This window comes from Clarias gariepinus, chromosome 23 (assembly GCF_024256425.1).
Source record: "Clarias gariepinus isolate MV-2021 ecotype Netherlands chromosome 23, CGAR_prim_01v2, whole genome shotgun sequence".
NCBI lineage: Eukaryota > Metazoa > Chordata > Actinopteri > Siluriformes > Clariidae > Clarias > Clarias gariepinus.
This window is the reverse complement of record NC_071122.1, coordinates 20591554-20614109: the sequence shown is the minus strand read 5'-3', so window position 1 is coordinate 20614109 and position 22556 is coordinate 20591554. Positions and strand designations below refer to the sequence as shown.

Genomic DNA, 22556 nt, shown 5'->3' with positions numbered 1-22556 from the left:
GCTTCTGTGACTGGTTTTGAATGTGGTTTTTGGCAGGCAGTTGCTGTCTCAGTGCTGTTATGTTCTATATCAGCACCCGTGGAATGCTTCTCATTCAATCAGATTACTAACTGTTACTGTATATAATGAGGTTTTAGCCGTCTTCGGGCTTACTGTCTTTGTTAACCAACAAAATCTTTTCAAAAAAACTATGTGGCTATGTTTTTTTTTTTTTTGGTCAAATATGCAGTATTTTTTTTTCTTCCTAATTTAATTAAAGCAACATCCAAATGGTTTTCCCAGACTGCTCTGCATATGGCCTCCTCTTGGGTTGTTGAGATGGTAATGGTTTACTTGGAAACATTTCCTAAACAAATACCTTTTTTTCTTTGGGGATAATAGATGACACGGTATAAATCACTGAAAGCATGATGGTTATACAGATGCAGCTGTCAGTGTTATTTATATGCTATGTTCTTTGTTTTTTGCTGCTGCTATACTTTCAGGCACGCTTAAAATGCTTCTGGAGCTAGATGTTAACTCCAATTTGTCAATTTGTCATGACTAACGTGACACTGACGTTAACAGATATCCCCCCGACCTCATGTTGCTCATTACATCGCCATACACTTAACCATATTGAACCACATAGATTGGAAAAATGTCCAGCACAAATTCTTGCTACATGTCTTTTTTAACTCTGCCTTGTGCAGCTTCTTTTTTTTATGCAGAAGAAAATGCACAACAAAATAAGACACTTTTTATTCAGCCAAAGCTCTATCATTAATTAAAGACAAACCACTCCAAAATGAGAAAAAAAAATAGCATTTTTTTCTTTGCATCATGAACACACACGTTCCAGAGAATCAATGCATTAATGTAATTGCTTTCATAAAAAATACTAATTGGACAGTGTTAATATTATGCAGATGTTTTTTTTTTTCTTTTTAAACCAAAAGAAACTAACAGAAGAGACCTCTCAGCTCCGTCGCTTCTTTAGCCATCTCCTCCTCTGATCTCCATTTGGCTGCGTCATCTTTGCTTTCACGGTCGTGCTTCTGGAGCTAAACACAAAACGAATAGAAAAAGGCGATAAAGAAATTATAAAAATGTACTGGCATAAGAGAACTTGCCATGACTGGCCTCAAGACAAATACAGTATAAGCATGTGGCGGAACGTTAAATGGGGCTGAATTGGACAGAAAACATTAAGTATGTGTTGTAGATCCAACCTCAATGCTCCTTAAAGAAAATGCCTTAGACCTTGAAGGCTGCTTATAATTTATTTAGCTTTATTATCAGCTCCACAACATGAATCAACTTTTTCTATGATTTTACAAGCACTTTCATATTTTATTTATTTTATTATTTTTTTTTTTTTTTTGAAAAACTTTCGGACATCGCTCTGGGGTTTAAAATGATTTGTTCAACAAATATGGCAAAGGATATAAAGGATTTTTTCAATGGAATAAATGGAATAGATTCATTTGAAGCATGTATTCATAAATAATGTGCTTATAGCTGGTAATACTTTTTTTAACTTCAAATAGTGCCTATTATAGCTGTAATAATGTGCTAGGAATAATTGAGTGAGTCGATGAAACATTCCATTTGCAATAGAACTGAATTGAGTATATATGTGTATGCTTAAACCAGCCATAACATTAAAACCACCTAGGTTTTGAGTTCTCCTTAAAGCGCCGGGGTGGCACTGGCCCCTTTGGGGTGTGGCTCCGCAGGGCCTCTGGGGTTGTGCTGTGGTGTTTGTCACCAGAACATCGGATCCTTTAGGTGCTGTGGGTTACGGGCTGGGGCTTCTGGTGCAACCCATGTACGCTTGATCGGATCGAGATCTGGGGAATTTGGAGACCGGATCAACAACCTTGAATTCCTTGCCTGCTAAGCCTCATGGATGTGGCAAGATGTGGTGCATTGGGTGTTCATCTGCATTTTTTAGCAGTTTGTGCTATGTTGGCTTTTCTGTTCCCATGATCACCTCTTTGCTGGCATTTAATTAATAATTACTGTTGATAATTCAATTCACCTGTCGGTGGGGTTAGTGTTATGGCTGATTAGTGTATACAGGGTTTTAGGCTGCAGAAGCTTGAACAGGAAAAAAGCTCCAATTTGTCTGTTTTAGTTTTCAGTTTATGTTTTATCTAAAACAATTAATAGCAAATAATTTCTAGCGTCTGCTTCATTAACTAAAACTGACGGGCTGCATCTTTTTTTTCACAAAGGGCCTGGGGAGTTACTGTAAATAGATCCTTACACTACTATCTTTTATTTTGCATATCTAATGTCAGCTAGGTCACACTAGATAAGATGGGGCGGGGCTTACAGGGGATCCGGGTCATATCAGACAGCTGGGTTGTCGTACTCAGGATCACAAGTCATTTGACTTTAGGTTAATAAAAAAAGGGCAGCATGTTAATGGTTTTTACTAGGCACTACTTGAGTTCGTAAACAAGTAAGAATTATCAGAATACAGTAGGTATAAATATGTTTAAGTATGGGCTTCACAGAAAAGTGTAACAATCTTGTTGTACAAACATAAAGACATCCTATGATCCAGAAGTTCAGAAAGTAAAAACAAACCATATCCAACAACCCTACTGTACCACAGAATTATTTGGTATATATATATATATATATATAAAGCACCTTATGAAAGAAGGAGGAGTTATTGTATTCATGGTAGCCGCAGTAAAAAGCTGCATTTTTAGTTTTTTGAAGTTGTTTTTGAAATTTAAACTAAAAATAGGTTCACTTAACGTTAGCTTCTATAAAAAACATTTATGAAGTCCTGCAGAATAAGACAATTATACTCTAATTTGTAGAATGACCATTAAATGCATTGTAGCATCATAGGGATGTGTTTGCAGATTTATATAAAATATGTTACCATGGTGAATAACCTTTTCCTTCTCACAAGGACACAAAGACATATACAGTATGAAACACATCGAGAGTTAGGCAGATTTGCTTATTCTCACTCTTCAGTTCAATCACGTCTCAGAGCCTGAAACACACCCAGCATGTGTCCCGCCACACTGTTTCCGCCCTGACCATCATACAGAGTCCAAATCTGCACCATTTACCCCATACGATGCTTCACCGCGGTCGGGAAAATGACATTTGCGGTTGAGGAGCGTTTGTGAAGGGATTGTGCTTACTGGTTCATTCCTCATGCCAGTAAAAAGGGGAAGGATAAAAAAAAAAAGTCTGGATGATTGCACAAATTTTTATCGGTGTCGTATTTTGCTGTGAGCGGCACTTGAGCGGTGGGGAGGGGCGGTGGGGTATGGGGTGGGTAGCTTTCCTGGAAAAGACAACCGACAGTCCGAAGGAGCAAAAATAACGCCTGACGTCAACTTGCAATGCCTGACGAAGGGACTGTCATAACATCACGGTATTAAATTTAGACCCCTTTTAAAACAAAATAGAAAATCAATGCTTCTGACAACGCTAACCGCATTCCTTTAAAGCCTCGGCCATCAGGCTTCTAAAATCAGCGACGACATATTTGTTGCAAACCGCTCAAGGAAACGAGCCACCCTGAACGCTGGGTCTTTATTTCAATTATAAACCTGAGTGAGTTTTAATAATATATACTTCCAGCAAGCAGTTAACACTGGACAAATAACAGGCATGTCAAGTGTCATGTCACATATTCTCTATCTATTGTGTTGCTTTTATTTACCAGGCTTCAATCAATCCAAATTATTTGTTCCAGTTCATTTTAAAACAAATTTGCTGGGAACCTGGGACTCTAAAATACTTTGACATTTAATAAAACTAAGAGCCAAGATTCTTCTTTTAAATGAAAATATGAAATGTTATTACAGTGTTTTGTTTCTTAATTAAACGCTGAATAATATCCAGTCTAGTTTTAAAAGAGAAAGCGAGAAAGAGTAAAAAAAAAATCCCAATGCTCTGATTTGGTGTACAAAAGCTTCACATGAGATTAAAGTGTTGACTCTAAAAATGCATTCTATTCTTCTTTTTTTATTATTATTATTCTTTTTATTATTATACAGTTTATTACATTAGATCTGACCGAGTAATCTGATTGAATAAGAAGCATTCCATAAGTGCTGATATAGAGCATAACAGCACTGGAACATTTAACTCCAAGTCACACGTGCTCTAACAATCACTGTCGGTTGCATACTGTATGTAAGATAAAAATGTAATGTACTGTAAGACTTACATTTTTTTTTAAATCTGATTATACATCTGAGCAGTTGTGGGTTAGGGGCCTTGCTCAAGGGCCCAACAGGCACAACTTGGTGGTTGTGGGGTTTGAACCTGGGAACGTCCGAACCGTAGTCCAATGCCTTAACCCTGCTAACACAAGGCTAGATCCCAAATCCTTTTCCAACACCTGATCAAGGGCACTACATGGTGTGTGGAACAAGGGTTTATACAGCCTACATAGTGCACTAGCTTTTCATTATTATGCTATTTGGGATTCAACTCAGGAATCCCAGAAATTAGCTGATATTCCACATCGGAATTACTGGAAATATAAAGTGAAAAAACCTTCACCCCTGCTGATTATATTAATTGTCAGTCAATGCGATTATCCCAGTCTTTAAATGATATGTGATGGTGGAGCAAAACAACTGTTTAATTCAAAAACAAATTATATATAATATAATGCTGTTGCATGGAAGCAATATGAAACTCAAGGTCATGCTGTTGTACTGAATATCAGCACTGCATTATATCTGTGCCAATATTTAATACAACAGCACTCCCTCTCATGTGATTTTGTTTAATTCTATGTTGAAATTTTTGATTGGGAAGTTGTTTCTGTTTACAATGTAAGGAATGATACACCTGGGGCATGCTGTTATAGGGAACTAATTCATGACTGGAATGGCATTTAACTTGCTGAAAGGTGAGCTAAGTTACTAAGGCAATGTGATAAGAATGATCTGAAGACGTTGTTGGTTATTCTTCATTTGGAGAGTCATTTAAATGTTGTGGAATGCCAAAATATTTTTTTTATTTCCAGTTAACATCTGTAAACAGTTGTTTCCTTACAAATCTCAATTTTTTTCAGGACAATTAAAAATCCTTATTATACATTTATTATACCAAGTATGTACACTGAGTGAAGGGTCTGTAAGAACATGTGCTTTCCCCTCTCCAAAGCCACGGTAGAAAAAAAAAAAAAAAAAAAAGCAATCTACCTCCAACCCATTTTACACAATATATTTGTTTCCACATGCTACATCCTGACAGCAAACGTTATACAGCGATGTATCATCATGCTACCTACACGTACACCTAATTTTATACGTCAGTAGGGATGGACTGAATATACCCTCGAACGGCTTACGAGTAACCCCGGTTCAGTAGAGCGCATGTCATGCAGAACCACACATAATGATAGTGTGTCAAGGAGGAAGTCACCATCTAAAAGGAAAGGTTGTGATGCCGTTCAGATGGCTGACAGCTCGCTTTACTAATAGTTCCTCTCTCTTTTCAGTGACATCAGGTGGCACAGCCAAGTCCCCAGCTGCTTCCTCTTGCTTAAACGGTCACTGCACACTGACACTGGTCTTTGTGTGCATGAGAGGGAGAGAGAAAGAGAGATTGAGAGAGAGAGAGAGAGAGAGAGAGAGAGAGAGAGAGAGAGAGAGAGAAAGTAGTCCAGGCTCGTAGGGAGGAAGGGGACTTCCCAAACAGATTGCTGCCACCCGTTATCTCCTGTCTCCCACTAAGACAGAGGCCATCTTGATGCCATGTAAATACATTTCAGCAGCTGGTACAGTAATTACTCCGGAAAAAACAATATTCCCCCGACTGTCAAAAAGAAGCGCCTCCGATGATATCTTGTCAAAGCGAGCACGTGTTTCTGCGAATACCTGATGAGGCCCGAGAGGCATCACGATGTGAGTTCAACAGGAGGCTGAAAGAAAACCTAGCGCTCTCACCGGTCTTGCCTGTCAGATGACTGTGATACACTGTCACATCATGAATATTAAAAGTTTATTTATTTATTTATTTATTTATTTATTTTTGTTTTTCGAATTTGACCCAAGCACAAAATGCATAAAATTTGATCTCTAAACACGCTGTTGAATTCTCATTATGATCGGTCAGAAGGTGTTGACTAATTTTCTAAAACAGCAACTCTGACAGGAGCCCCAGCTTCAATATTTATGTTAATCTATTCATTTAAATATATATTATATAAAAAAAATAAAAGAAGAAAAATGAGTTCAAGATCTACGGTGAGGGATCATGAGAGATCAGGGAGGAATACGCAATCTGTTTCAAGGTGAAACGAAGAATAATGATTCCCAATAATGAAAACTGGCCAGCACTGTGCCCTCTAGGGTTGAGGGTTCCATTCCCCTCCCAGGTCTGTGTGCATGGAGTTTGCATGTTCTCCCTATCGTGCTTGGTGGGTTTTTTCTGGGTACCCTGGAAGAGGAAAGAGGAAAAGGCCAATCGACAATTTTAGCCAATTTTTGGTATGTATAATCATCTTGAAATAAATGTAAAATAGCCGAATTAGGGGGGAAAAATATCTTTTACGTTAAACCCAAAGTTACATGCTTGAAAGTAAGGGTTTAGATAAAACAATCATGAAAAGCATGTCAGGAATCAGGTTTCGGCCAAGAACAGAAATCTCAGGCTGAAGCGGGAATAGTAACTGCTATTGTGTCAGTTTTAGCAAACGCCTGCCATCTTGTCCTCAATGATAATCATAATCATAGTACCGACCTCTGGCCGTGGACAGTTTCTTATTTTAACTGTGCCCGCATTTTTTACGCAAACCGTAATTTCCTTTGGTGCTCATTACCCTACAATATTCCAGTGCATTGAGGTGATTCCACCAAAACAAATGGGTTGCCCGTGGTAATAACACTCTGCAGAGAAATCGGACTTCATTAACCCGATATAACCCCATCTCCTTCCAAAGTGTCAAAGCCCAGTGGGTGTCATGACCCCTGCCGGGACAGATAGGACATGCCGGTATTAAGCAGTGACCCTCGGGGTGAGCAGCCTTTATGATCCCACTCTGCCCTGTGCTAAGTGGTAGGAGATAACAGATTTTGTCTGTTCAGGTCAGAGCCATTTTGTGAGAAAATAAATAAATGAATAAATAAATAAATAAATAAATAAATAAATAAATGCATAACGAGGGTGAGATTCAGCTGATGATTAAGGAAGATCTGGAGGCTTACCAACAACTATCGTGTCAATATATTATTATCAAATCCTAACTAGCACACACAATCTGCTGACCTTCTTTATCCGAAGTAAATTAAATCGCTGAACGGAAAATTCTTTTTTTTTTTTTTTTTTTGTTTAAAGACAATCATGAAAAACTATATCTAAAATGTTCTCTGCAGTTCTTAAAGGAGATCTTGTTCCTTTAAGCCTGCAACTGTGTATAAATACACCACTTACCCATGGACATTTCATTAAGATTTCATGATTGTTTTTCCTTTTAATCTTCTTCCATTATTTCCCCTTCATTACACTGAGATAAACACCAGCTAAGGACACCAAAGTCTTGATTCACCAAGAATAGCACAAGCTTGAAAATAATTTTTGATAATTCATCTCCTTGAAAGTAACGCTTTCAAACTGTTAAGCACGATTCCCTGCTTTCATATCATTAGAGATCATTCTGCAAACAAGAAGTGACTGTGAGGGAAGAAAAAAAAAGAAAGAAAGAAAGAAAGGAAGAAGCAGAAGCATGCGAGTGAGGAAAATGATGGTCGGTCTTGAAAAAGGGATAGAATGTTGAACTTTTTTAGTTAAATTAAATGCCATCAAACAGAATGTGAAAAGCCTCGGACCACTTCACTAATTCATGTCTGTTTCCACATTCTCCTTTCTGATGAAAGGCAGAAAGCCGTTGTGATTAAACCTTCCTGCTCCATTAACTGAATGATTAAAGTGCCACGGCCCATTTGAAACGCACTTACAGGGCCGGTATTATCTTCATCGTGGTTATGTAAGGCATTCGGAAGATCTGGGCCAGTGTAACGTAGCTGAGCCTATGTTTCTTAGTGCTCTGTTCCCTGTTTTTTTTTTTTTTTTTCAAATCTTCTCGATTCTGACTTCCATTTACAAAAACATCAAATAACACTGCATATAAACTTGATATTATGCATGCACATACAGTACCAGTCAAAAACTTGGATTCGTTTTTCCACATTCTAGAACAATACTGGAGATTTTAAAACTACGAAATAAAGCATATGGAATTAGGTAAATAATTAACAACAACAATCAGTTATTATTCTAAGACTCGAAGGTCAGCTGTTCTGGACAGTTCTTGCCAGAACAGTATTGTGTCAAGTGCATTTGCAAAATCCATCAAGCACCATGAAGAAACTGTCTTTCATGAAGACCTTCCTAGGAAAGCAAGACCAGAACTTAGCTCTGCTGCAGAGGAGAAGTTCATTTAGAGTCACCAGCCTCAGAAATCACCAATTAACAACCAGCAGCTCAGATTAGAGCCGTTATGAAGCTTTACGGATTATAAGTTTCTATAGCAGACAGATCTCAATATCAACTGTTCAAAGGAGATTATTGTATAATATGAATGCCTTCAGCATTGTGGAGAGAAATAAAACTCAGGGAAGATCCTTGAATTAAAAAGTGTGTCCAAACTTTTGACTGGTAGTCTATGTTTCACTAAATGTAAAGGGCACTACTTTATGTGTGCAACAAGGGATTATACACCCTACATGTATAGCACATTTTATATTTTACATTATTTTGGGATTCAACCCTGGAGCAGTGTTTAACTGAGGCTGTTCTCAAGTGGAATAAATGTAGAGATAGACATGAGATTTACAGGACTGTCCAAAACCTCCATGGTTTATTGGAAAACTACATTCACCCCTGATAATTACATCGTTGGTTCGTCACTGTCTGCCTAAACCGTCCACACTGTCTGTGTTACAGTATCTAATGCCCTATTTGCACGGGATTAGTATTATCTGGGGACCTTGTGTGAGTTAGAAATTACCCGCGCAAACATGCGCAAATTGTTGTATGGTGTATAGTGAAATGACCCAAAATACTTTCAACACACTCCAACGCAGCCTCCATTCTTCACGGGAGGTGGATGAAAAGAGAACAAAAACAAATTCAAATTCTATTTGTCACATACACAGTACGATAAGCAGTGAAATGCTTATACGACCGCTCGTGACCTTTAAACTATAAATTATTAATAGAAATAGAAATAAATTAGGGAATGGAAATGAATAAAATATAGAGAAGAAGATAAGAAGAACAGAATATAAAATATAAATTATGGGATATAGTAAAGAATTTATTTTTAAAGATAAAAACAAACAAACAAAAAAAATAATCCAGCTGTGCAAAATATGGAAACGTGCAAAAGTGTGAAAAAAGAAATGGCAATAAATGTCCAGAAAGTATGCAGAAATTAAATGAAGTATGATTGTCTATAAATGTCCAGAGTGAGTGCAAATACACATGTACACTCATGTGCAAATGTGTATGAGTGTACAATGCATAATGTTTATAAATGGACTATATTGTCAGGTGAGAGAAATGTCTATAAAATGCAGTGCTTAAAAGGATGTTTTTTAGTCCTGTGTGATGTTTTGGTTGAGAGACCGTATCGCCTGCGGGAAGAAGCTCCTCCTCAGTCTCTCTGTGTTGGCCTCCAGGGATTGGAAGCGCTTTCCTGACCGCAACAGAGTGAACAGTCGGTTGTTGGGGTGACTAAGGTCCTTCGCGATCTTCATGGCCTTGGTCCAGCACCACTTGCCGTAGATCAAGTGCAGGTCAGGGAGCTCGGTGCGGATGATGCGCTCAGCTGATCTCAGCACCCTCTGTAGAGCTCGTCGGTCCTGCATGGTGCTGTTCCCGAACCAGCTCGTGATGCTTTCCGTAAGGATGGTCTCTATGGTGCAGGAGTAAAAGTTCCTGAGCACCCCGGAGGGCAGACTGAAGTCTCTCAAACGCCTGAGGTGATAGAGACGCTGCCGGGCCTTTTTTACCACGGTGTTAATGTGACAGGACCATGACAGGTCCTGCGTGATGTCAACTCCGTGCTATATAAAACTACGAATCTCCTTGATGATGGGGGTCTGGAAGTTCCTTAAAAAAGAAAGACACACGTCCCACGGGTATGATGGGTCATTTGTGGGGGGAATTTTTCATTTCATTTTTACAAATGGCCGATTTGCAGGGGATTAAGATCACAGACGATCTCTGCAATCATTCCAAATGACTCTAGTTCACCAGGTGATACTAATCCTGTGCGAATCGAGCTTTAGGAATAAACCACTCAGAGGTAGGAAAAAAAAATTTAGAAAGAAAAAATTTACTTTTGCTAAAGTGTTTCTAATGTTTATTAAAAAAAAAAAAAAAAACTGAAAAGGTTTTCAAAGTGCTTTTAAAGTGTTCAACACTTCCAGGATTAAACTTTCTTAACTGCCTTTTAAACCTTTTGTACTTCATTTATTATTAGTCTTAGTTTATGTAGCCGAGCCCTTGTGAATGCGCTGTTACTATAGAAACGGCAGAGGTTCAGACAGACTGCCTTAAACATTTGAATTATAGCCAGAACTACTGTCACGCGTGCTGATATGGAAAAGATTCGGACCAATCAGATTAGGGAAATCAGCAACACAGTTGATTATGGGAATGAACATTGAGTCGTGCAGTAGGTGTACTCAAACTCCATGAAGTGTGTGTGAAAGTAAATTTAATCATTTAGCATCTATACATGTCTATGTTAAGTGATATGGGATACCGTGGATGTAATGTGACAGGATAAGAATGATGGAATCGTGGGAAACATTACACACTCAGGACGTTTGTAGTTTGTTATATTGTGTACGGTTACTGTAGGTTCACGAGGATTATAAAAAGCAAAGATTAATACAGTTTATTAGCACTCGATAAACTTTTTTCCTTCTTTCTCTTCATATGCCAAACAAATTAATCTGTATTCTTAATTTGCATATGTTTATGTAACAAATAACGACAAGTAGCTGTAAGTATTCTTCTAAAGGTAACCTTCTGACACCCACAAAACGCTACATCCTCCCACGCATGTCCATTAAACAAGCTCACATCTATCCATTTTTATTAATACATTTCCATGTGTTGTGCGCATTTCTACTAATTAGCACGAGCGGAAAAAAAAAAGCATGCTGATGTGCTACAGGAAAAAGCCAATCTCTATCTGCATCTTTATCCGAGTTTGAAGAGCCATCAAGTTTAATAACGTTCTCACACATGCAAATCAATGCACTGAATTAGAGCGACGCTACGCCGCCTTGTCAGGGTGTAAGTGTGCTAATTCATCAGAGGTTTCAGAAAAGAACACATTTTAATGACAATTTCAGCACCTCGTTTTATGAACAAAATGAGCTGTCCAGCAGGAGTGAAATAATTAAAGGCTTGTTTTTTTTTTCTTCTTTAGAAATCCTAAAGATTTAATCTTGCACACAAACACACGCTGCCTTCTACAGATGATGAACCTCACCACGATATCATATCATCCTGAATGTTTACTTACAGCATATTTAGCTTGTATGCATTCAATGCCTGCTGTAAAGCTACACTACAGTTACATGTACTCAGTCTTTTAACCTCAAGTGTTTTTGTGCAAAAATATATTTTTTTAAAAATCATCTGATCATAGAGATGGTCACGGTATCAGTTAAATACAACCTCAGACAATAAACAACAGAATTTTTTTTTTCACAGTGCCATTATTTATTTATCAAAAATGAGGCCAATTAAAAAAAAAGTGGGCAATATAAGGTACCTCCCATGATTTAACAGCTTGTACATCCACCTTGAGCAGCAATAACTTGAAGTAATCATTTCCTGTCTGACTTTATCAGTCTCTCACATCATCGTGGAGGAATTTTGGTCCAATATTGCATCAGTTCTTTTAGGTTTTTGGGACTTTGCTTATGCCCAGCTCTTAACACTTTGACTAGGCCTTTTCAAAACAGTCATTCTTTAATTTTTCAGCCATTTTGATGTAGATGTACTTGGTTCTTTGGTTCATAGTCCTGTTGCATGACCCAATTTTGACCAAGCTTTAGTTGTCGGACAGATGGTCTCACAGACGCCTCTAGAATACTCAGGTATAAAGAGGAGTTCATGGTCCATTCAATGTCTATAAGGTGCCCAGGTCCTGTGTTTCATGGGTGTTTCTTCTGAAATGCTTTTTGGTGCTGGGCGTTAAGACGTTAATTAAAACTCCCCTTTGGTCTCATCTGTCCATAAGACATCCAAGCCCTGTGTTTTGTTCAACACACTTTTTGGTAAAGATACAAACTTTTAACATGCCCAGTGAGGTCTGTAGGCTCTTAAATGCAGCTCTTGGGTTTGTATGTCTGACCGTGGTGTGAATGTGCTGGGACGTCCACTCCTGTCTTGAATGCTTTTCACTTGTGAATAATCTTTCTCACTGTAGACTGTTGACCTCAGGCGGATGAGACCTGTTTCCAAAGTGCTAAATGTGACTTCTTTGTCTGTAGTGCTGTGCTTGTGTGACGTTTTTTATTTCCTCTTTGTAAACTAACACCAGGGAAGGACTTTTGTTGTGTGTGCTGGTATTCCGAGTGATTGCTTGATTCTGGTGCAAATCCAACTCTTTAAAATGAAATGCTGGGCATAAAGCATAATCTAATTATATACTTTAAGAGGTGTTTGTTTTAAATAATAACTAATTAAGGACCATACTTTCAAAATGACCTTGTCGGGCAATCTCACAATACAGTATCACTGAAACTAACACAACTCCAAATTGCTTGGAAATGGTTGTATAACCATCTGAATACCTGCTGATGATCAATTAATCAAGGGGTGATGATTAGCAGCACCTGGCTGCAACTTATCCTCCTAAATCCTGTGGAAGCGGCAAGAGGGTACTTAGTATTTGTTTTTCTTCTTCTTTTTTATTTTTTTAACTAATAAAGGCATGGTGAAAAAAGTTATATGTTGTTATTCGACTAAGGTTGTATTTGCTTAATACTATGATCTACTATGATCAGATGACTTTTCATTAAAAGAAATCACCAAATCAAATGTAATCATCAAATTCAAACAAAAAGAAAAGGCTTGAATTGGTTAACTTTACACGTATGAACCTAGAATAAATGAGTTCCACTAAATTTAAATGAAGAACTTTTTCATGATGTGAAATTCCTTTATTGAATCATATAATGCTAGGACTACACATTTTTCCCGTTCATGATATCCGGACCAGAACATTCTGCTCAGACAACAGCACATTAAAGTTGTGTAGGAGTTTTAAACATTACTTCGTTAACCAGTCAACAAGAGAGTGTGTCAGATGGCTTTGTGCCCCCAGGTGTAACTGCAGCAGTCAGTTGTTTGCCTGTGATGTTTAATTTAAAAATGTCAGTCTTCTTCATATTTATGAGTCCCGCTATATGTGAGCGGCGCGCATCGAACTATTCTGAGTGTGCAGACAGCTGACCTTTCTGACTGCTGCTCTCAGAACAGATGCGAGCTGCTGTACCGCAGATGGATGAGAGCCGTTTGTTATGTGCTAAATGTAGCTGCTTGGTCTGTAGTGCTGAGTGTTACTCGGGTGATTCCATGATTCTGGTGCTATTTAGCGCTTAAAAAGTAAAACAAAATGATGGTCTAATGCTTGACATAAAAGCACAATCTAATTGTATACTTGTATACTTTAAATTACTTGTCAATATTACTGAAATGTATATATTTTTTCATGACCTTCAGGGAATTAAATGCAAATGTTGCATATATTTTAGAGCAGTGAATGTGGTGTAGGATACAATGGAAAGAAATATAATAGAAATAAATAACTTTCAAGTCAAACCGGGACTTTTGATTGATTGTACAGAATAACAGAGATCAAAAACTACCTTTATTTCTCCCATGCACTCCCAAGCGCTAGTGAAACAGTGTTAATAATAATAATAACTCCCAGCCGAGTTCCTGTAACATGCAAGTGGTGTCGGTGGACGACTGTGTGTACAGTTAACAAAGACGGATGTGTCTAGTCCACAAGCTGGTGACAAGTTATGATCCTATTTTCAATTATCATGCATTCCACTCGCTGAATGTTTACAGGAACGACTGCAGTGTGTGCTGAGCCACATCAGCCGGGATCATCATTTATGGATGTGCGGTGTTCTTTAAAACATTTGCACCATTTAAATGTTTTACTGCTGCCGAGTCTCTTCACCGTACTGTGCTTCCATCCGTCATTCTCCTGCTCATAAGATAAAGTCCCGGTTTGACCTGAACGGCCTTCTTTTTGTAATGACTCCCAATGTAAAATGTAGTTACACTTACAGTAGCATTTCCTTTTTTTTGTACATCATACATGCCAGATTGATCATAAATCATATTTTATTGATAAGCATATCCAATAAGGATTTTTATTTTTCTGTTCAGTTTTGTTTATTAGTAGCTTTATTACACTATTTTTCTAATTTACTAGATCCGTCTGTACATATGCAAACTTTCTTATAAGAAATCACTTGTTTTATGGCGACATTCATTAAACACACAGAGAGCGAGTGAGAGAGCGAGAGTGTGTAAATGTCCACATGCTTGAATCACTTCTGCATTTCCATGGATATTCAGAGCTCCATACCCAGGGTTCGTCATCTGTCCAGACATCTGGTGTTTATCTCACGTTTCTGTCGTAAGGTCTATTCAGGCATATAATTGCTAAATTAACACCCAACTCAAATGTCAATCCTGATAGTGATGCTTAGTTTTCCCCCTTAATCATCATAAGTGGCAATCTTGGGATTTGAGGTCTATTAGAAACAAATCTAAGATGAATTCCTTTGCTGAGTGGCAAGGACACAACTGTTTTGGATAAAAGTTGTCGTCTGAATGAATGAGCTCTCGAATATAACCAGTCCATGCATCTGGAGAGCTGGAGGGGGCATACAGGACCACCGATTAGCTGACGCCACTATACTGGAATATTTTTAAACAAAGCAACCTGGAAACAATTTTACTTTTTCCTACGTAGCATTCCACATGTAAGTGTATGTTATAACCTGTTCAAGTGAAGTTTAAAGGTTATTCACACAGTCAAGCATCTCTTTATTCAGCGTGGGCTTATGCATGTGATTCGGTTGGTTTTCCGTCACATCCTTTAAGATGAATAAAATGACCCGTGTGTACTGGTGATTTGTGACCTGTCTGACTCCAAGTTTGAAGGTTTTTATATATTTTTAAGCACAACATAAGAATAGGATAAGCATTTTTTTTAATATAATCTAAATATGAAATGAAATAAGAAAACTACAGTATATTTATATAAATACAGAAAGGTTTTGGCTGTAAATCGGTCAGAACTTTTGATTATATCTTTATGTTTCATACATTGGAGGAAACCAGAAACCAGCCTCTTTGGTTTCCTCTGTCTGTATGTCCATATGTCTGTCTGTCCGGCCAAATTTAATGAAACTCTGGCTTGGGTATTTGACTAAGGTTAAACCTGTGCCATACTGTAATGTTGTTATGAGCAGTTATGTGCCAGATTATGTCACATCATCTTATCCTTTTTGGGATAAATATGCTTTATTGTAGCACTTTTTCCTAGAGGAAAGGAGGACGTGACTATGCGCGTCAATCAACAGAGCCAATCAATGCAATAGATTAACGTGTACAGTATAGACAGAGTATGCGGAAGAAACAACGGGAATGCACCCTTAAAGCACCATAATGAAATTATCTCTCGTGAAGACCTTCCCGGGAAAGCAAAACCAAAACGTACCTCTGCTGCAGAGGAGAAGTTCATTTAGAGTCACCAGCCTCAGAGATCACCAATTAACAACCAGCAGCTCAGATTCGAGTCGTTATAAAGGCTTTACAGAGAAGAAGTAGCAGAGACATCTCAATATCAACTGTTCAAAGGAGATTATTGTATATTTTTGGGGCGCCTTTAGAATTGCTTTACAGTGTAGAAAGAAAAAAAATGGAATTAGAAGGTGTGTGCAAATTCTGACCGGTAGTGTGTGTGTGCATGTAAACGCCCATTTTTAACTGTAAATCCTTTTTTATAAAGGGCTGTAAAAGCAAACCATATGACCGGATTTTAGCAAGTAACTTCTAAAGGTGAACCATTACTGTAGTTATTAGTGGTTTCATTGTGGTGATTCACATTAACAATTCAAAAAGATTAGATTGACACAAAAACGAAAAGCGCATACAGTACTTCTATTCATCTTTAAACATCCTTGTTTGCCCACTGACTTTCTTTCTTTCCTTTTATTTTTTTCAGCCAGGTATCTATAGTAGTGTCTGGTCTGATGACCTTCAGCCAAATGATTTGCTTAAAAGCAAGTAAACATATAAGCACAAACCAGGGACCTGAGCTCTAAGCTGAGATGATTTATGTTTCGAAAAACACTGTCTTAGAACTTGTCTTTATTTATTAATTTTATTTCAACTTTCAGACAGTAATTAAATTGATTTTTTATTTATGTTTTATTTGTTTTTTTAACTAATTTCAGCCTGCTGCAACGGGTCCGGACCACATTCACCAATGCCGTTGTACACCGGTGTATCCCTGTTACTGACTGGCAAAAAGCAGGTAATTGACTGATCTGTTCCTGCTTCCTGCTATTACAGACCATTATCTATTGACACCCTCCCAGGGTTAAGGTTGAGCCTCTCTATCTACAAATAAGGAACGATGAATAAGTCCGTAAGCGTGGACGGTGTCGGAGGAAACATGCTGCAATAGGCTGCAACTCAAAGAAATATCAAATTTCGCTTGAATCTTAAGCTAACTTTAAACTGGAACGCGTAGAGGATCAAGAAAAGAAAGCAGGCGAACAGGGCTGTCTCTCAACCAGTCTCCTTAACCTCCTAAAGTACATCTACAGCTTAAGCTGTCTGCCACCCATGTGACAGCCAGAGAGCGGAAGGGCGGAGCAAGGGGCACAAAGTGGTAGACGAGTTGTCACGCTGAGTAATTAGTCTCCACTGGGCGAGAAAGTAGCTGGATGTTGTGACACACACTAGATTATCCACAAGTCCACTGAGAGCAGCTGTCACCAGCCTGTAGGTCCATACAGGTACAAATCAGACACCTACACACAACACACACACACTTTTCGCCGTCCTTGATTGGCAGTCAGCCAACACACACCCCATCAGAGCAGAGAAAACAAAACAGCAAAAGCAAAACCACACTTCATCATATTTTTCTCTCCCAAATAGTTCCCTAAGTCATCTCCATTTGTTGTTTATCTTCCATCATACAAACTGTGCAATCACTGCTAATGTTTCCTCCGTCCTTGTCCGTCAGTGATCTATCAAAAAAATAAACAAAATTGTGAATTGAACTACAAAAAAAAGTCCTGCTCTTGTCTGATATTTCTTTTTTTCTGTCAGAGCACACACTCCATTTCAAAAGCAAAGTGACAGACGATCCCTATTTATTGCAAGGACACTTTATGAGCGTAGCAATTATTTTTTTTAAAAAACATTGTCTTTTAATTGCCATTGAATGACTAACGACATCAACGGCAATGAATGAAAAGGACGGCGGAAGCATGTTGCGCTTTTTGAAGCAGAGGAAACGGTGCCTGTCGTTTTGCATAATTCAGTCTGTTTGATAGGTGGCGTTTTACCGAAAACAGGAAATGACAGTTTGTAGGAGAGAGAGAGAGAGAGAGAGAGAGGGAGAGAGAGAAAGAAGGAGCGAGAGAGAGAGAGAAAGAAGGAAAGAGAGAGATGTGGGCTGGAAATGAAAGCCAAAAAAGAAAAATAAGTTTGTTAGAGGCTTAAACAGTGGCGAGGATGGCGAGGTTGTCGGCGTAAGAATTTTAATCCGTCCTGAAGGCAAGTTTTTAAGGCCAAATTTTGTATTGTAAAACGCATTTCCTCATAAGAAATAACGTTAAGGCAGGTAATCTGTTCCAGCCACCCAAAAATATTACCAATATTACTGATTTCCAACACTATAATTAATTTTTTTTTTTTATTTAAAAGCAATCAATACATTGGGGAAAGGGAAGTTTGGGGTTCTCTGCTGGAACTGCTACCCCCGCGACCCGACTTCGGGTAAGCGGTTGAAGATGGATGGATGGATGGATGAATGAATGGATGGATGGATAGAAATAAAGTAAAATACAAAATGAATAAACATTAAACCTTAATCTACAGTATGATACCTCTTGACACTGACAGTGGCTGTGTTTTCTTTTTGCTACCATCCGAGTTAACATTCTTGGGACCCATGGTGCTATGTCCATACTAAATCTTGCACAAAATTCGAGATTTACACTAAGCAAATGGCATTGTTTTATTGAATAAAATGTATTTATTAAAATGTGGTCCATACCACATACGGTAACTCTAATGCATGTAAACTCCCTAACGTCCAGAAATGATGCCTTATAAGGGAACCAGAGAGCTTCATAACAAGTCACATGAACAGAAATTAAAGACTTGACCCAAACAAACGTCATCTCTTAAATTTGATTCACCTGTCAAGTGACATTTCAATTGACATAAGTTAGTTATAGCACTCCTATGCAGTGTCTCCTGTACTTGGCTGCTGGTTACATTCATACGGTATAATAATCCAGTGTTACTACAAATGGTGAAGTCATGACATTTAAAGTAATGTGCTTCATAGGGTTACACGACACCTACTGTCAATGCTTCAAGCCTACAGTACATCTGCGGTAATTCAACATTTACTCCAGAATATAAGACTTACTCCAACAAGTGTCAGCTCTTACAAAGACAAGTTATTTTTGAAGTTAAATTGATGTAACACCTGATGCAAGTGACATATACCGCATTTATGTTAATACATAGTAGCTCCTACCTACATAAGTTGACATATGGTGATGTTATGACACTCCTGTTGAGTGTTTTTTAAGTGCTGTTAATATTAAAGCCTGCACAATGCACTGTTATAAAAGAATTTGAATGATGCAAAGTACACCATCAGATCATTATGAGTGTATAGTAATATTTACAGCCATAACATTATGACCCGCCTAATTGAGCAGGTCCCTACTGTACTTTTGCCATCAAAAGAGTGATGTACATTGTTTCCATCACAACCAGAATTAACCTTTTTTATCAGTCTGATCTACACTAGCTTGATCTACACTATTCATCAAAATTTGGACCCTATCACAGTAGCTACAATTACAGTATTGCGTTACTAAGACACCTGGAAGTGAGTGGGATATATTAGGCAGTAAGTGAACATTTTTGAAGCATGAAAAAAATGGATACAATTTGGGATTTGAGTGATTTTGACAGGGGTCAAATCAAGATGGCTAGACGGCTGGATCAATGCAACTCCAAACCTGTAGCTACGGCGGGATGATCCCTGCATACATCTTATGACCTTAGATACAATCACTAAAAACATTGAATTTGAAGAGGGGGCACTAACTTTTACACATGTCTTTGGACTAAAGGGCATACAAGAGCATGCAAACTTTATTGACACAGACCTGTGGTGAGATTTGAACCCCCAACCCACGGGGCAGCTGTTCTAATCAGTGTGCCACCATGCCTCTGACGTATTTTAATCATGTTCCTGTTAAAATAATTACATCAATCCCATATATAGTACGAGTAAGTATTAACTTATGCACTCTATGTACAGTATAACATAACCCATGACCATGAAATACACACCTTGGGATCAATGTATTCGTTTGTTGCCACAGTATTTGTTCAAAAATACCCACCGTGTCACGTAACTGGTTCTGTTCTGTGGTTTTAAAATGGAAACGTACAAGACAGACAGAATTCATCAAAAACGATCCAATAAGGCTCCAATAACGACGCGTAAACTAACGTTGCTCAGTGTTTGCCTTCAACTAAAAAGATAAAAACCAACAGCAGCCAAACATATCTTCACCAGGGAATAAATCATTCACCTCCAAGTACTTGCTGCAGACATCAAACATAAACACAACAATACGAAACACACGAGTTAAAAGGAATTATGGACTTCTAGCCCAAGTGCATTCTGAGCCCCATAAAACTTTACAGAGAATATAAGATTATGTTTTCAGATTGATCGGCACAGGGGTGCATTCCAGGAGCCAGGTTAGATTCTTTTTAACAAATTCTTTATTTCAGTAACAAAATGGAGTTCATGTCATTTAGATCTATAGGTACATAGATCTACTATACATAGATGATTATATTAGATTGTGTTATGTATTAAATTTAAATACTAGACTGAGTTTTTGAGTTGAATGCGCCCGCTCATCACGATCGCTTTGTTCATCTGAACTTGAATTTGTTCAGCCACGCAGTCAAAGTTAGAAACGATTTAATGGCTTATTTGGCTGAACCTATTCGAGAAAATAAAACAGATACTGATACACAGGATAATTCATTATTTACTAATAAATACAGTTTTTTGTGTGCAGATCAAAAAAATTTTATTCTCCTTTTAAGGAAGGAATAAAGGAATAAAACAGATGGGCATGCTGTTATAGAGCTTTTACAGTCACATGATTACAATAACAGCAGCAGATGGCAGGCGTACCGTTAACCGACGTTGGGATACTATGTATTTTTGTTGATAATTACTTTCAAATTGTATTACTGTATGACAGAAAGGTTACCTGATGATTACCTGATTGTCTACCAGATTACCTGGCACTTTGTCACTTAAAGAGGAACCTAGGAGTTAATCGCTGCAGTTCTGCTGATCATTCTCATATGCAGTATGTTGTGGTGGACTTCTTAACTTATTCAGCGAGTGCAAATGGATGAAAAAGGTAATAAGGATATTCATTAGCAGAAGTTTGATTGTGACAGATGGTGCACAAAATCCTTGGTTCCACACACTTGATCAGGGATTAGAGACGGATTTGCCCTGAGCAAAACAACATGGACGGGTCAAAGGCAATTCGGAAAGCAATTACAGTGCCTTGTAAATGTGAATGAAAAGTATTCATACCCACTTGAACTTACAACCACAAACATAAATGTACTTTACTGGGATTCTATGTGATAGACCAACACAAAGTGGTAAATAATTGTGAAGTGTAAAGAATTTATTTATTTATTTTTTAATAAAAATCTGTGGTGTGGTGTGCATTTGTATTCAGCCCCCTTTACTTTGATCCCCCTTACTAAAATCCAGTGGAACCAATTGCCTTCAGAAGTCACCCAATTATTCAAGAATGTGTAATTTAATCTCAGTTTAAATACAGCTGTTCTGTAAAGCCCTCAAAGGTTTGTTAGAGAACATTAGTGAACAAACAGCATTATGTTTGATGCAAGGAACAGCATGGATAGGTAAGGGATAAAGTTTAAAGCAGGATTAGGTTATAAAAACATATTCCAAGCTTTCAACATCTCACAGAGTACTGTTTAATCCATCATCCAAGAATGGGAAGAGTATGGCACAACTGCGAACCTATAAAGACTTGGTCGTTCAGCTAAACTGACAGGTCGAGCAAGGAGAGCATTAATCAGAGAAGCAGCCAAGAGGCCCATGGTAACACTGGAGGAGCTGCAGAGAAGCTGTCCACAGGACAACTACTGTATAAGTCATGTGCTCCACAAATCTGGTCTTTTTAGAAGAGTGGCAAGAAAAAAAGCCATTGTTAAGAAACAGCTGTAAGAAGTCCAGATTGCAGTTTGTGACAAGCTGTGTGGAGGCTGTGTGGAAGTTGTTCTGGTAAGATGAGACCAAAAAGCAGCATTGTGATGGCAGCATTATGTTGTAGGGATGCTTTTCTTCAGTAGTGATAAATGGAGTTGATGGATGGAGCCAGATACAGGGCAATCTTAGAAGAAAACCTGGTAGAGTCTGCAAAAGACTTGAGTCTGGGGCGGAGGTTCATCTTCCAGCAGGACAACGATCCGAAACATACAGCCAGAGCGACAATGGAATAGTTTCCATTAGACTAGCCCAGTCAAAGTCCATACCTAAATACAATTGAGAATCTGTGGCAAGGTTCTCCATTTTAGCCATGAACAGAACAACATGGACGAATCAAAGGCAATTTGGAACGACTTAGAAGCAATTCCTATGGAGATACAGTGTTGTAAAAGACGGCATAACGTTGTAATATATATGTTTCCTTGCTGAAAGTGCTTCTGTGACTGATTTTGTATGTGGGTTTTGGCAGGCAGCTGCTCTCCTCTCTTTCCAGTCAGTACTTAGCAGTGGTATCTGATAAGGAACGACTTTTTTTTACCATCGGCAGCACCATGGCGGACAGGTGCCATGATGTCAAGTAGAAAAAGGTTTGTAGGAATACAACCAGATGGCTTCATTCTGCCTGACCAAAAAACAATTATGTAATACTTAAAGTTCTCATTACCTTTTAATTGCTACACAGTGCTTAAGTTTAATAATAACGCGTCATGGTTACATGCATAGAATTTTATAAAAAAGCTTTTGACACAACACTATCACTCTCACTTACTCATCTTACTCATGGACCTGGAGCCTATCCCAGGAGGCTTAGGGCACGAGGCAGGATAGACCCTAGACAGGGTGCCAATCCATCTCAGAGCACACACATACACATACTTATACACTCATTCACACACAACAGGTAATT

General features: G+C 38.2%; 1 protein-coding gene across 1 annotated transcript in view; it reads right to left on the bottom strand.

Moving 5' to 3' along the window:
- Positions 1–719: 719 nt before the first annotated feature.
- fhit (fragile histidine triad diadenosine triphosphatase) overlaps positions 720–22556 on the bottom strand; it is a 274131-nt gene continuing 252294 nt past the window's right edge. Inside the window, exon 7 of the mRNA XM_053484301.1 lies at positions 720–1043. Within this exon, the coding sequence (XP_053340276.1) occupies positions 942–1043 (102 nt within the window). The 3' untranslated portion in view covers positions 720–941. The remainder of the gene's footprint in view (positions 1044–22556) is intronic.